Below are 13,851 nucleotides of genomic sequence, written 5' to 3' on the forward strand. Positions count from 1 at the left end.
GTCTAATGAGATAAATCTATTAACAACAGGATACCAAGGGAGGAAAAATAACTTCTGAAGTGGTAATGAGAGTGGCCGATTACAAACAGTTGACAAGAAGGTGTGAGTAACAGTAGGGAGAAATTAGTACTCGGGAAATTAGGTTTAGGTTTTGTAATGACCCAACCACTCCTTTATTCAGGCCTAATCTGATGGTATCCAGTTTGCAAATTAATTCCAGTTCTTCAGCTTCATGTTGAAGTCTGTTTTTGAAGTTTTTTGTTGAAAAATTGCCACTCAGCATGAATCACGAAAAATCCAGGTTAGAGTTCAGCTGGCCTCAGAAGGGGTGCTGCCCTGCGCAACATGGCAATTGCCGCCAGGTATAACTTCTGAGCAATAAAATTAAAAAGTACTGCAGTTTTAATGTGTGATTCCAGTTTGTAGTCAGCTATTCTGAATTACACTGAACTTTTTATTATTGTGGGGTGAGTCATCAGAAACTAGCATCCATCTGGTGAAGTGCTGCAATCTGAGCTGTCAAAATCAGCTTTATATGATGCTCAGAGTGAAACATTAACCTCAGAAGAGACAACTTTTCTTATCACAGTACATTTTAGATTCTTACTGCAGCCCAGAAATGCGTGTCTTCAGGAGGCTCTGATACTGATCATCCATGGAAGGGATGACTTACCGAGCTAAACCTCAGGTTGGAACTCTACAGCTTTCCTAGAGGCAGAAGTTCAGATCCCAGCAGGATCAACTTAAACCTACGTCCTTCTTAGGTAGTTTTAAATACTTCTGTACAGTTTACTATGTGAGAGTCTTTAAGAGACAGAGATTCTGCTTCTAATTCTTGGATCTTAATGATATCAGGATACTATTGGAAGGAGCAAGGATTTCCTCAGTAAAAATTTACTCTGCTATTATGCAATGTGCTGTATTCTAGTGAGTTGCTGACCTCCACTGCAGACATAGCTATGCTTCAGTGACAATGTACATATACGGGGCTGATTTCTGTCCTTGGATTACACGCACACAACTTCCACTGAAGTTGTGGGGTGAGATTCATAGATATCTGAGAACAGAATGTGATCCACATTTGTGAAATACCTTAGGATGACAGGCACTACATAAATGCAAAATAGCATTATTGGGCAGCCATTGGTGCTGAAAAGCATTGAGTGGCTAGTACTCCTGAACCACAGCCATGGAACTCTCTCTCAGTAAGGTGGCAGCTACTAATGAGAGCTATTGGAGTGTTAGTGCCACCAGTTATTCACCCTGGACTGTATGACCAACAACAATTTGCTCACAGTGCTCTAATTCTAATGCATTCTCGTGGCATTTTTGGTTGTGATCTGACAATTGAAAGTGTGGTGGTTTCTAAGCAGCCATTTTGCCTCCATTTAAAAATTTCACAGAAGAAAATAATGGGAACCTTAATACAGTGTCTGATCAGCCTCATCTATTGCACAAACAAATGAAGGACCAACTCTCTGAATCACAGGATCCTACAGAGGGCCCCTTCTCTCATCAAAAAATGACTCAGATGTGCATTTGACACTACATAGTTTCTAATAATGAAATTTATGACAAAAAAATTCTTGATCCTTAACTCACATTATAAGCTCCTTGGGGCAGGAACCCTATCTTTTATGTCTGTGCAGTGCCATGCACACTATAGTGTTGTATAAACAATCATATGTTTGTGTTTCTACACAACTAAATATCTTTCTTTTCATTTCTTTGCACTGTTATCTAAGCCATTGTAAAGTGTTTCGGGAGGTACAATTGGCATGGAACTCACTACCTCAGATATTGTTTTATTATACTTTTTACCAGTGGTTCCTAACCACTGATACCTATCACAGTAGTAGTACTTCAGGATTCGGGGAACGGTCCTCTGGGTGTACCACACACCTTAATTATTAGCCTCTCTTCTGGTCTCCATGAGTTACCATGGCCCACTTTGCATTAAATGATACATGTTCTAGCCTGCTATCAAGTGGGGATTGCATCAAACTATAGTCCCACAAGAGTTGTCTGAAGGGTCAGTTAGAGTGCAGATGTTTTTTGAGCACTGTGAACTGAATAGCATGGTGACATTTTAATGCATCACCATCATATTGTGTCAGGCACAACGGTGCAAATATTGTGTTTTGTCATAGTGTACTGACATTTTGTAAGCAATACTACAATGTATCATGATGGGACAATTACTTCACAATAGAGTGCACATCTACTGCAAGGCCACACAACATTGTGCAATTGTAACATACAGTGTGATGTTGTGGTGTGCTGAAGTAATAATGTGGTAAAGTAGGGTTGCCTCCAGGATTGTCCTGGAGTCTCCAGGAACTGAAGATTAATCTTTAATTAAAAATTATATAATGTGATGAAAACCCCAGGAACACGGCCAAGCAAAATTGGCAACCTTGGGTATGACACAACTCAGTTACATATATCATCGTGAAGCCGGGTGATATCATGAGGATGTTGGGTACAGCACAAAAGCCTGATTGGATGACATCACCATGGCATGTAACACAGGGTAATGACATCATGGCACGATGATGTCACAGCATGAGGTGTCATTGGGTGCAGAGTGTTGGCATTTCCCACATCTGGTCAATGTTGGCCAGACCCACCCCCCATTCCTCTTTCTCACCATCACACTCCCTCCTCCCTCACCTGAAGAGCAGCACAGCAGCCAGAGTTGGGCCCGAAACCTGCCCAGGCTGAGGATTGTGGGAGCAAAGAACATTGCTTCGTCATCAGGATGCGCCGTCACGACCAGGGCTCGTACGTCATCGGCCCGCGCTGGTCCCGCCGTACACAGGGTTCGGTGTCCCCAGCCCGCGCCGCGTCGTCGCAGCCAGCGCGAGCCTAGCCACAGCAGCGTAAGCAGCACCACCAGGAACGAACCCAGCGGCGCCAGCCCCATAGCGACCGAAACCAGAAGGGACCGGTCGTTCCGGGCGGGAACAAGGACAAGCGGCAGAAAGGTTCCGCGCTTCGAAGGGCGTTTCCCTGAGCAAGGCTCTCTTCTTTGAGTGAACCCAGGAGGGAGTGACAGGGATAATACGCAGGGCTCGCTTTCCTCCTTCACTGCCCTTCCAGAACTGGCCCACCACATATCCCCCTTTGGGGAGGGGAAAATGAGCCCCTTGCGGGAACTCCATCCAGAAAGGATTCATGCACAGAGAAGAGAGTTCCAGCCTCCCCAATATCCCCCTCACTCCACAGGCTCCTACAGGGACATCAGAAAAGGCCACACCAAAGTCATAATGGGACCCACATGCATGTGGTTGTCACCCCACCCTTTAAAATCACGTCTACCAATGAGTGTATTTTGCTTAGTCCACAATAAATTAACAATGCTTATAATAACTTGTATCGCTGTAGTCCCAAGAATGTGCCAGATGACATACCAGCCTCATGGGAAGTACAGTCCTGCTCCAAAGAGTTTACATACCAAGTTCTTCCCTCCTGGTTTGGAGGTTCGCGGTTAGGTCCAAGTGGATGGACCCTTGAATTCTACTGAAATCTGGGATCTACTCATGCAGATCCAGTTGCAGGATTATGACCTTATGTTGTAAACTGTTTAATGCAAGGACTGTCTTTATTGCGTCTTGGACAGCACCAAATACGTGAAGTTGACACTTAAATAATAATTAATATAATAAATGTAGGACTTGAGGTCATATAATTTGTTTACCCTATTGCTGCCTTCTAATGTAGATTACAGAAGCCATGTGAGTTGGTTATAATCTTTTAAATCATATAGAACTGAAGGAGCAGTAGGGTAAAAGGAGCATGCTGTTTGAGATTCCAGATACGTTCAGACCTCTGTGATGCACAACTATTATAACTGTGACAACATGAAATAGAAGGCATCTGGGTCCTGATTGGAGGTTGAAGTTACCGTGAGAGGGAGATGGAGGGAATAGAGAAAAAGGAAAAAATATATAAATTAAAATTAGAAAAATAATAAAATATATTAAGAATGTTTTTTCCTGGGGATGTGCAAGGTAGAAGAGTCAGCAAGGGTAACATCTGAACCACTTGGACAAAAGTTGTAGAGCAGGATAAGGACTACAGTTTGGGGAAAATCAACATTACAAAAGCTAAAAACTAAAAATACATGTACATTTGACATCCTACCTGCAGCTTATCTTGTTTTTACTGTTTATCTTGTCTATTTAGGAGCTGAAGCTGTAGATATTTGTGCACATGCTTAACTTTACACATTGTGAGTAAACCTATTGAAATCAATAGAACCACTCACAGTCCAGAAAATTAACCATGTAAGTGTTTCCAGGTTTGGTATTATAGATTGTAAACACTTTAGGGCAGGGACTGTCAGATCTCAAACTTGTACAGCACTTTAACACAATGGGGTCCCATTACTGCAATATAAATACATTTTAATATAATAAAAATAATAAAGTACACCCAGATGCTAGAGTGCCAACCACCAAATAAATATCTGCAGTAATTATATGGACCATCACACCCCCACAAACATTGAAACAGGGCCCTTCACACCCAATGGGGCCTACATGAGCATGGAAACAGACACTCTTACTCCCTAAAATATTAAAAACTACATCCACTAAAAGTCCCTTTTTTCCTGTAAAGAATACCTGAGAATTGGGACCTCTCTATGGTGTTATCACACTTAAAATTTATTTGCTCAAATAAATGTGTTAATCTCTAAGGTGCCACAAGTACTGCTGTTCTTTTTGCGGATACAGACTAACATGGTTGCTACTCTGAAACCTGACGTTTAAAATTGTCCATTTTAAAAAAATTAGATAATATATTTCCAGTGGGCAACCTGAAAAAGGGATATTTAAAAAGAAAAACTGACATTTTAATTGCCACACTAAGACATTTAAAAATCCTTCCTCACTAGAGGGAGATGCTTGAGAAAAATAGCACAAAATTCATTACAAAATGTGAGTCTCCCTGAAATTGAGACTTGGCAGGACTATTTCTCTGTTTTTTCCCTCTCCCCCCTTGCCCCTCAACCTATACAGCATGTATGAAACATTCACTGTGCAAAATATATTGCAGACTTGCCAAGTTTCATTCTGTGTCAGAGGGCGACTCCCTTAACGTAGGACTAATTTTTAAGGTAGTTCAAAAAATTACCTTTCTGTTGTGTTGAAGGGTTTTGCTGTGCTGCTCTAATTGGAATAATTAATTTCTCACTCATTCACATTTTCACATCTTAATAGCCTTGCAGATGGATTTTTAAAAAAACATCTTGTGTGCATTGATAATATGTAAAGCTCTTTTCTCCCCTTTGCTGTATTCACTCTTATTTTAATCACACTGACATTGTGCATGTATGGGATTTGGATTTGCCTTCTCTGTTTATATGCCCCCAACCTATGTAGCATTGACAAACATTTAATCTATAATAAAATATATTGATTTGACCTTATTTGAAGTGTGTATAGAAAGACAGTTTTTCTGGGTATGATCCCATTAGTTTAATACAATATCCCCATAAAAATAAAGGATCATCTGTCTATTGCAGGCTCTGCTCCTGCATGCAGGGTCTTGGCAAACAGAACCATTGCAAGCAGAACTATGGCTCACCCGCTAATGTTTAATGCACAGGTCGCATCATCAGACGTTGGAATTGCTAGTTTTGAGATGACAACACGGTCTGCTCATGTTAGTGCAACATATTGTCCTGTAAAAGACTACAAATGATTACAATCTCTCCCCGCCCCGCCGCGCTAGTGTCACACTGTTACCCTCTCCCCCACTGCTTAGTGTCCCCACCCACTATCAATGGCTGGCACCTGCCTCACGTCCTTTCTCTCCTTCCCACGGTGAGTTCCCCATCATGTTCTTCCCCCCCGCCCGCCTTTGCCTAGACCCCACCCTATAGCCATGTCTCTGCTCCCCCATAGTCACTGCCCGCCTTGCCGCTCCCCACTAAATAGGGAAGGCTGCCTCCCCACGCCCCTCCGTGAGACTCCCCTATGGCCATGCCGCAGGCACCCCACTCCTTTCCCCCCACCGGGGGGGGGGGGGAGCCCTTTACCGCTGCACAGACCGACGGGTCCTGGCAGCAGTATAGTGACACCCCTCCTTCCGCTGCCCAGGAACGGATCGGCCTGGTCCGGTGCTACTGGGGCTCCTATGGAGAATAGGAAAAGGCGAGTGTTTGTGATCCGTCCCTTACAGTGGGCAGAAAATGAGAAACGGGTCTATGTCTGTGCGGGTTTTTTATATAGCTGTTAGCACCCGGCCAAAGGGGGAGGAGCTGCCCAAGCCGGGGGGAGGGGAGACAAGATGGCGGCGACGGAGGAGCTGAGGCTGAGGTGAGAGACTCCGCGAGTCCCGACCCTAGCTAGAGTCGGCTGTCTGCTCCGTTCCAGCGCCGCGCTGCCGGTAAGAGGGGGAGGGTTTCGCCGGGCAGCTGGGGGGGAGGCGCTACCGCCGTTTCGGGCATCGAGGCCTAGCGCGGCAGCTGTAAGGAGGCGGGGGCTCTGGCCGTTCCCTTCCTCCCCGGGGACGGGAGAGGTAATGTTCGCGTGCCACCCGCTCCCGGAGCGGTGGGCGGGGAGAGTAGGGAGAGCGGCTGGGGGCGGCCTGGGACGGGTGGGGGGTGTGCAGAAGAAGAGGGGCTGGATGGGATTTCGGGCGGGGGGACTGGAGAGACTCGCCCATAAGGAGGTGCTGGGGGTGAGCTGTGAATGGCTCGTGGGGCGGTGGGGCGCGAGCATGAAGCAGGGGTGAGGTAGGTGTTTAGAGATGAGGGGCTTAGGCCTGGGGTGTAGCAGCGCTGGCTGCTGCCAGCAGGTTTCTGGAGAAATTCCAGAGCATTGCTCTTCTCCTGGGTGTCGGTCCCTCCTTGGGAGGGGAGGAGGAGGAGGGGTGCCGAAAACTCAACCATCCGGGAACGTGGAGTGGAGTGTGGGATTGTTCGATGTACTGTAGTTAGTTTCTGAAGATGTCCTGTTTACACAGGTTGCGGGTTGGAAAGTGCAGTTGTTGCCGTAGAGCTGCCTGCCTTAGTCCTACGCGGGGGTGGGAATGGTGTTGCTGCCGATGCCGACACTGAATTGTTGATTTAGGAACTGTAAACATCCCCAGTGTCTGTCATCTCTGTGATGTTGTAGGAGACAATGGAAGTGGCTTATTCTAATTGTCCAAACTTGATGGTAGAGAACTCTGTGCCTGTTTAGCTGCTACTTTTCAAAACTGGTTATCGCTATTGTGTATAAATATATTGTGTTAATTGTAATTGGTCATCAGTCCAATTTAACATTATCCACTCTTAATATTAAACAAGCATAAACACACATGCGCTTCTGAATAAACTGTTTTTGCTGCCTGAAGTTCTTGTTTTTCATGCTTAGAAAAAGGTGGCCTTTAACAATGTTATTTACTTCATAATTGCAAATAACTGTGTAACCTAATTGAAAAAACAATAGTGGAGCTGATATTTCCTTTATCACTAGTGAGTTAACTTGGAATGATAAGCTTTGTGTCAATATCTTTGCATCGTATGCGATTTTAGACCTACGGAGTCCATGGGTAATGAGTATTGGACCTATACTGGATTAATGTATTTTATTTTTTGTTATAGACGTTATTATTTGAGGAGAAGTTGTGCTATATTCTCTTTTTAACATAGTGATAATTTGGTGATGAGGACCTGAATAAAAAAGATACCGGGGTAGTATGTTTGTTCACATGACTGTGTCCAGATCTTATTTTTTGTTGGCCGTAGTCTGCATAGTAAAATGCCAGTTTTTTGCCTAAACAACTATGAAGTTTGAAAAAGAAGTATAGAATATTTGAAGTGGATTTCTAGTCTGCTGAAGTCTAGTATGCGTGTGTTGGGGGAAGGAACAAACTTTTTCTAAAGCTAGGAAAGTTCAGACAAGTGGATTCTTTGTAGATGTTTTCAACTGGAATAATTTGTGAATGTGTCATTAATTTTTCTTGGCATTGCTCTCTCATATAGATTCCTTGGCAAGGTTAAATTGTTGATATAAATTAATCTACAAGGTAATATGTTTTTTAGTTTGAAAGTGTATTGTATGTTATTGCTCATCTAAATGTACTACTAATGCCTGGGATTAAGCAACATTTGTGAGCTTTCTTGCTGTTGGAGTTATAACTTGCATTTGGAAGTGGACAAAGAAAGTGCTGCAATGAATGTGTTTTCCTTATTTAGTTTCATGTATTCAGTAGGTTAGAATACAATGCAGATAACAATGGCTGACCAGAATGTATTTTGAACATGTAATGAAGGGTTTGCTCATGCTAAAATATCAAAATATGTGATAATCTTAGCGGGATAGAAATTAATACATTCTAAATGCTCTCAGAACCCATATAGGCTACTTATTTTGTCATCCATACCAGGCTTTCTGAAATTTAACAGAATTCTAATGCAAAATTCCATTCATTCTGATCTTTTTATTTAAAAGGACACTCAACTAGAAATCTGATTTCAAAAAAATGAGGTCATAGTAGCTACACCTGCCATCAAAACTTTCTTCAGTTTCTCTTCCCCAGTTGTTGTGGCCTTATAAATATTTTAGAAGACTGAAAGATGTAATTGTCTTCCCAGTGAGTGTAGGTGAGAGACTTACAAACAGGGGAAATGGACTCTATTAAACTATATTCAAATGTACAATAAAAAAAATTTCCCTCAACTTTTCAGTTATATTTATCTTTGTAATCTACTGTTACAAGTAACAACTGTCAGCCAGAACTGTGTGTGTTTATTGACTGTCGCATTAACTTTTTCTCTGTGTAACATATGTCATATCTCTCTTCGTGTGGAGCGGGTCTAGTTTTCTTTAGAAGCTCTGGGCCATTTTTGTGTGCCGTATATTTAGTCTATCTTTCTCTTTTATTTGTTGTGCTCTCCTTAAATTTGCTTTTTCATTGGGGATTTCCTTAAGTAGCCAAAACATTATTCATTTTTTCTTTTAATAAATATAGCTAACTTAAAAAAAAAATTGAGTGTTAATGATCATTGAAGTTGGAAGCCAGGTACAGTGCATGCAAGTGCAATGCAGCACAATACAATTCTAAGTAAGAATACTACCCATATAGTGGTTTCATAACATGAACAAGTATTTCCTGAGTGCTAGTCTGATGCTCTTATACTCATTTGTGAACTTTAGTCAAATCTGAACCAAAGTCACAAGTGAAAAATGAATAAATTTAACTTCATGTGCCACATAATCCTTCCGCTGTAAATGATCCAGATGAAAATTCTGACCTATGCACCATTGCTGTCTGTAAATATTTACTTTGGTCTATTTCTAAATTATGCAAATAGTCCAGAATGTGCTCAATACGTTTCCCACTTACAATGAAATTGTCTGCTTCTCTGTCTAGAAAGAACGTTGTGTGTGTGATGCTAAAATCCTCACTGTTGTCTTGATTTTTATCCATTCTGTCTGATAAATTGCTACAAGTTTGAAGTCACCTGGACCTCATGGAGCTTCACCATGGAGTATTAGTCTACATGCAGAGAATTCCAATTTACTTTGGAGCTAAGGATCTCTCACGATACTTGTATGTCCTTGAATCACCACATGTCCAAAACGCTTGAACGGTGCTCCCCAATTAGTCCTAGACTGCTTTGATATGCAGTGTTTTTGTTTCTTAATGCTTGTGGAGGATGTTGGTCTATGTGGTTTTTTTAAAGTGACTGGCTTCACCTCTTTATGACTTAAAAGGTTATTGCAAAATAGAGATCTTATATTTGTATGAAGGTGCATTAGTCAACCTCTGAAAAAGTCCTATTGTGCAACTGCTCGAAACAGTAAAAAACGCAGTTCAGACAAGTAAAATTTAATCACTGCCGGCTGGACTTAAAAATCCTGGGTGCTTTGGCCGACCGGATTACCTAAAGCTGAAAATAATAACTTTCTCACTGTCCTTGTGTGAATACCTCTAAAAGAAAGAAAAAAAATCAGAAGAAATAGACTTGTCCATCATGGTGTGATGCTTTCTTAAAGTCATTCTATTGTTTCCTTCCCTTAGTTCATGGGAAGTGAATTTGGTTAATTCTGTCAGCAGTCATCTTGAAGTGATACTGTATGTGCTCATCCCTGGGAAAGAGAGGAAAAATAGCCTCCATAGGTGTTTTTTGTTCATTTGTTTTTATTTTTGCTTTAGGGAAACTAGTGCTGATGCATTGTGAAAAGCTACTTTAGTAAGTTATCGGCCGAATTCCTGTAGAAACTTTACTGAAGCTGCCATGAAGGGCAATAAATTCGCAAACATGTATGCAAGCATCCTCATTTCAAGGCAGATGACTAACGAATGCTGAACGTGGTTTTAACTTACATCCAAAACATTTCATTAAATAAAAACTTACCTATCCCTCTCTTAAAGTGTATACCTACTGATTCACATTTTATTTGGAGACATTAAAAGGTTAAATTAATTACAACTACAAAACTCTATTCATCCAAAAAAAGGGTGAATGGGTAATGGTGCAAAACTGCAACCTACAACTAATTAGTATTCTTAGTCATGACAAGATTTAGGAGAAATACTTTCAATAAGAAAAGCACATCCTTGATTGGTATCCATTGTAGACTTTTATCTTGGATTAATATATTATTTTAAAATGTTGTTGTCTAATTATTAGATGCCTTTTTTCTGATATACTGGATGTCCATGTAAGAAGAGCAAAACTTGTGTCCTTCTTTATTTTTTTTGTCACACCATCAACATAGTACCTCACTGGTCGCCATGCATAATCTGTGTCAGAGTTTACAATTTGCTGTGGTTACCCTGGAATCTGTGGTCTGAGCCTTCCAAAAGGATTACATGTGTACCTGTTCATGCTTTCTGTTAAATAGCACATACCTCAAACACAGTACTGAACACAATAAATAGAAAAAATCCTTTTCTCTGGAATGCCACTTTTCAGTTTGGTATAGTATTTGACAAGAAGTTTGGTATTGCTTTTAAATCCTTTGAAAATTCTAACTTTAAAGAATATTGTATCTAGAGTCTAAGGCTGAATTTGTCTTGAGCCCAATTGAACTTGTACTTTCCTCTGCTTCTGTGCACTCTGTGAAACACTGTGTGCTTGATACCCAAGGGCCTATCTCCACATGCCTTTGCATATCTCTTGACAGAACAACCATCTGTACTTATTAGTGGTAAAGATTCTGTGGTTTCTTTACTCTTTTATTGTAGCTCTTAATGGTATTATTTAAATACTTAAAGTGTCAATCCCATAGTTTTTTATGGGTGGAGTGCACTATACTGTATATGACCTAGAGATTATTATTGTACTAATGAAAGGCTATAATTTTTGAAAGTTCCATTTTTTACAAGAAAACTAAATTATTTCAAAATACACTATTCCACCTAATTTAATAAATCAACAGAAGCAGTGGGATTTACACTTGGACGGCTATTTTGTTCTTAAATTGCCTCAATGTGAATTAATGATTGCAGTGGTCCTAGAGCAGGGGTGTGCAATTTTTTTGTCTCGAGGGCCACATCTGGGAATAGAAATTGTATGGTGGGCCATGAATGCTCATGAAATTGGGGTTGGGGGTTGCAGGCTCTGGGGTGGGGCCAGCAATGAGAAGTTCAGGGTGCATGAAGGGGCTCCGGGCATGGGAGTAGCGCGCGTGTGTGTGTGTGTGTGTGTGTGTGGGGGTGATGAGGGCTCTGGCTGGGGTCGTGGTGGGCAGGCCTGGGGATGAGGAGTTTGGGGTTTAGGAGGGTGCTCCAGGCTGGGAAGGAGAGGTATCAGGGCTACGGCAGGGGTTAGGGGTGCAGGCTCCGGCTGGGAGTCGGGGCTCTGGGTTGGGGCTGGAGATCATAGAATCATAGACTTTAAGGTAGGAAGGACCATTATGATCATCCAGTCTGACCTCCTGCAGAACGCAAGCCACAGAATCTCACTCACCCACTCCTGTATCAAATCCCTAACCTATGTCTGAGCTATTGAAGTCATAGATGAGGAGTCTGGGGTGCAGGAGGGTGCTCTGGGCTGAGATCAAGGGGGGCAGGAGGCGGCGGATCAGGGTAGGTGGTTGGGGTGTGGGGAGAGGTTATAGGGTGTGGGGAGAGGTTATAGGGTGCTGGCTCTGGGTGGTGCTTATCTCAACTGGCTCCCGGAAGCAGCAGCCATGTCCCCATTTTGGCTCCTATGCGGACCCACGGCCAGGCAGCTCCGCCCACTTCTCTGTCTGCAGTGCCACCCCTGCAGCTTCAGTTGGCCACAGTTCCCGGCCAATGGGAGTTGTGTGGGCGGTGGCAGCGTGCGGAGTGGCGTCCCCTGGTGGCCCCTACACATAGGAACTGGAGCAGGGCCACGGCGCTGCTTCTGGGAGCTGCGTGGAGCAGCCGCCGACCCTGCTCCCCAGCTGGAGCGCCACAACGCCAGAGTGGGGGAAGTCCCAGACCCCACTTCCCAGCGGGAGCTCGAGGACCAGCTGGCAGGCTGTAATTTGCCCACTCCTATCCTGGAGTGCTCTAAGATAAATTTTTCAGTGCTGAATTATGAGGTGACTTCAGGCTGGAGTGCTTATTTTAACCCTTAATTTCTTTGGTTTTGTTGGAATAAGTCAGTTTCCTGATGGACTATTTAAGTCTATTAATTGTATGTGTAATGCAGTCCTTTTAAATGAGTTCCTAGTAAGAAACTGCTTTAAGTATTTGTTACATTTTAAAGAAGCAAATCTGCTGCATAACAGTTTATAGTTTGAAATGTTGGGCAAAAATGCATTTACAACAGGAATAACTTCAATGGCTGTCATAGTTTTAAGTTTTCCTAGCGCTCATTATAGTATATTTCCAGGCAGCTCATAATAGAAAAACTTAGTTTCACATTGTATGAACTTGCTTTAGTGAGCATCTTCCATATCGTGAATTAAAATTTCTCTCCAGAAAACTGTTTAAAGCAATAAGTACTACTGCTCTTAAGCTCTTGTTTGGTCTTTTTCCAAGTGTTTGGTGGTGGTCTTTTCAAAAGAACTCCAATCATCTGATCCTCTGGATTAGCGTTTTGGGCAATATTGGGTCTATTTGAGTGCACCGGTATAGTTAGTCACTTGGATTGCTCCTGATTGCTCCTCATCTTCTAGTTTCTTCTGAAATGTTTAGTTTATTAATACTACATCATAATTTTATCAAGTCAAAATCTCTTTAATGATCAAATTCAAATAGTCTTTAAAATCTGGTAGTTTTGATATCCATTAGAGGGAGAAATGGGGCGTGGTAGGAGGATGCAGGTTGGAGAACTGTGACCAAACAGTGAACTTCCTGCATGTCCCATTTATTTAAAAGCAGTTTTAGCTAGAGATGGCCTGTCATCAGAGAATCAATCTTCCATGTTATAATTAGTTTTGATATGTGCCTAAGCTCTTGGTCAGGCATAGAAAAAGCAGACCGTGTGTCTTCTACACAATCATCCTTCCTGTTTTATATTTCTTATTTATGAGGGTTGAGATCATGTAACACAATGCTTCTAAGCCCAAGTGAAACAGGAGCAATTCATGTTTAAATACAAGGTTCTGTGAACTTTGCCATCATGCTGTTTGGACTGAATATTACTTATTTTCTAGATAGCAGTTTTTCAGGCATGGCTTCCAGTTTTCAGTTCACGAGGGCTCTCTTCTCCTATTTGGAACCAATGGGAGTGGTGTCAAGTATCAGAGGGGGTGCCGTGTTAGTCTGGATCTGTAGAAACAGCAGAGAATCCTATGGCACCTTATAGACTAACAGACGTTTTGAAGCATGAGCTTTCATGGGTGAATACCCACTTCATCAGATGCATGTAGTGGAAATTTCCAGGGGGAGGTATTTATATGCTAGCAAGCAAGCTAGAGATAACGAGGTTAG

The 13,851-nt window shown here is 42.2% G+C and overlaps 2 protein-coding genes across 24 annotated transcripts in view; one reads left to right on the forward strand and one right to left on the reverse strand.

Moving 5' to 3' along the window:
• Positions 1-3,365, reverse strand: part of PIGL (phosphatidylinositol glycan anchor biosynthesis class L) — an 86,518-nt gene extending 83,153 nt beyond the window's left edge. The window contains exon 1 of one of the 8 annotated variants that reach the window (XR_012657337.1): positions 2,674-3,344. Coding sequence is in view for 6 of the 8 variants with exons in the window: in XM_032784416.2 (XP_032640307.1) it covers positions 2,674-3,118 (445 nt within the window). In the remaining 2 variants the exon portion in view is untranslated. Of the gene's footprint in view, positions 1-2,673 lie in introns of all 8 variants that reach the window. The other 7 variants (XR_004374218.2, XM_032784416.2, XM_075074001.1 and 4 more) reach the window with 7 other exon arrangements.
• Positions 3,366-6,258: 2,893 nt separating this feature from the next.
• NCOR1 (nuclear receptor corepressor 1) overlaps positions 6,259-13,851 on the forward strand; it is a 115,472-nt gene continuing 107,879 nt past the window's right edge. For 8 of the 16 annotated variants that reach the window (XM_032784249.2, XM_032784340.2, XM_032784286.2 and 5 more), the window contains exon 1: positions 6,267-6,396. The gene's annotated coding sequence lies outside the window, so the exon portion shown is untranslated. Of the gene's footprint in view, positions 6,397-13,851 lie in introns of all 16 variants that reach the window. The other 8 variants (XM_032784296.2, XM_075074007.1, XM_075074003.1 and 5 more) reach the window with 2 other exon arrangements.

Source organism: Chelonoidis abingdonii, chromosome 20 (assembly GCF_003597395.2).
Source record: "Chelonoidis abingdonii isolate Lonesome George chromosome 20, CheloAbing_2.0, whole genome shotgun sequence".
Lineage (NCBI taxonomy): Eukaryota > Metazoa > Chordata > Testudines > Testudinidae > Chelonoidis > Chelonoidis abingdonii.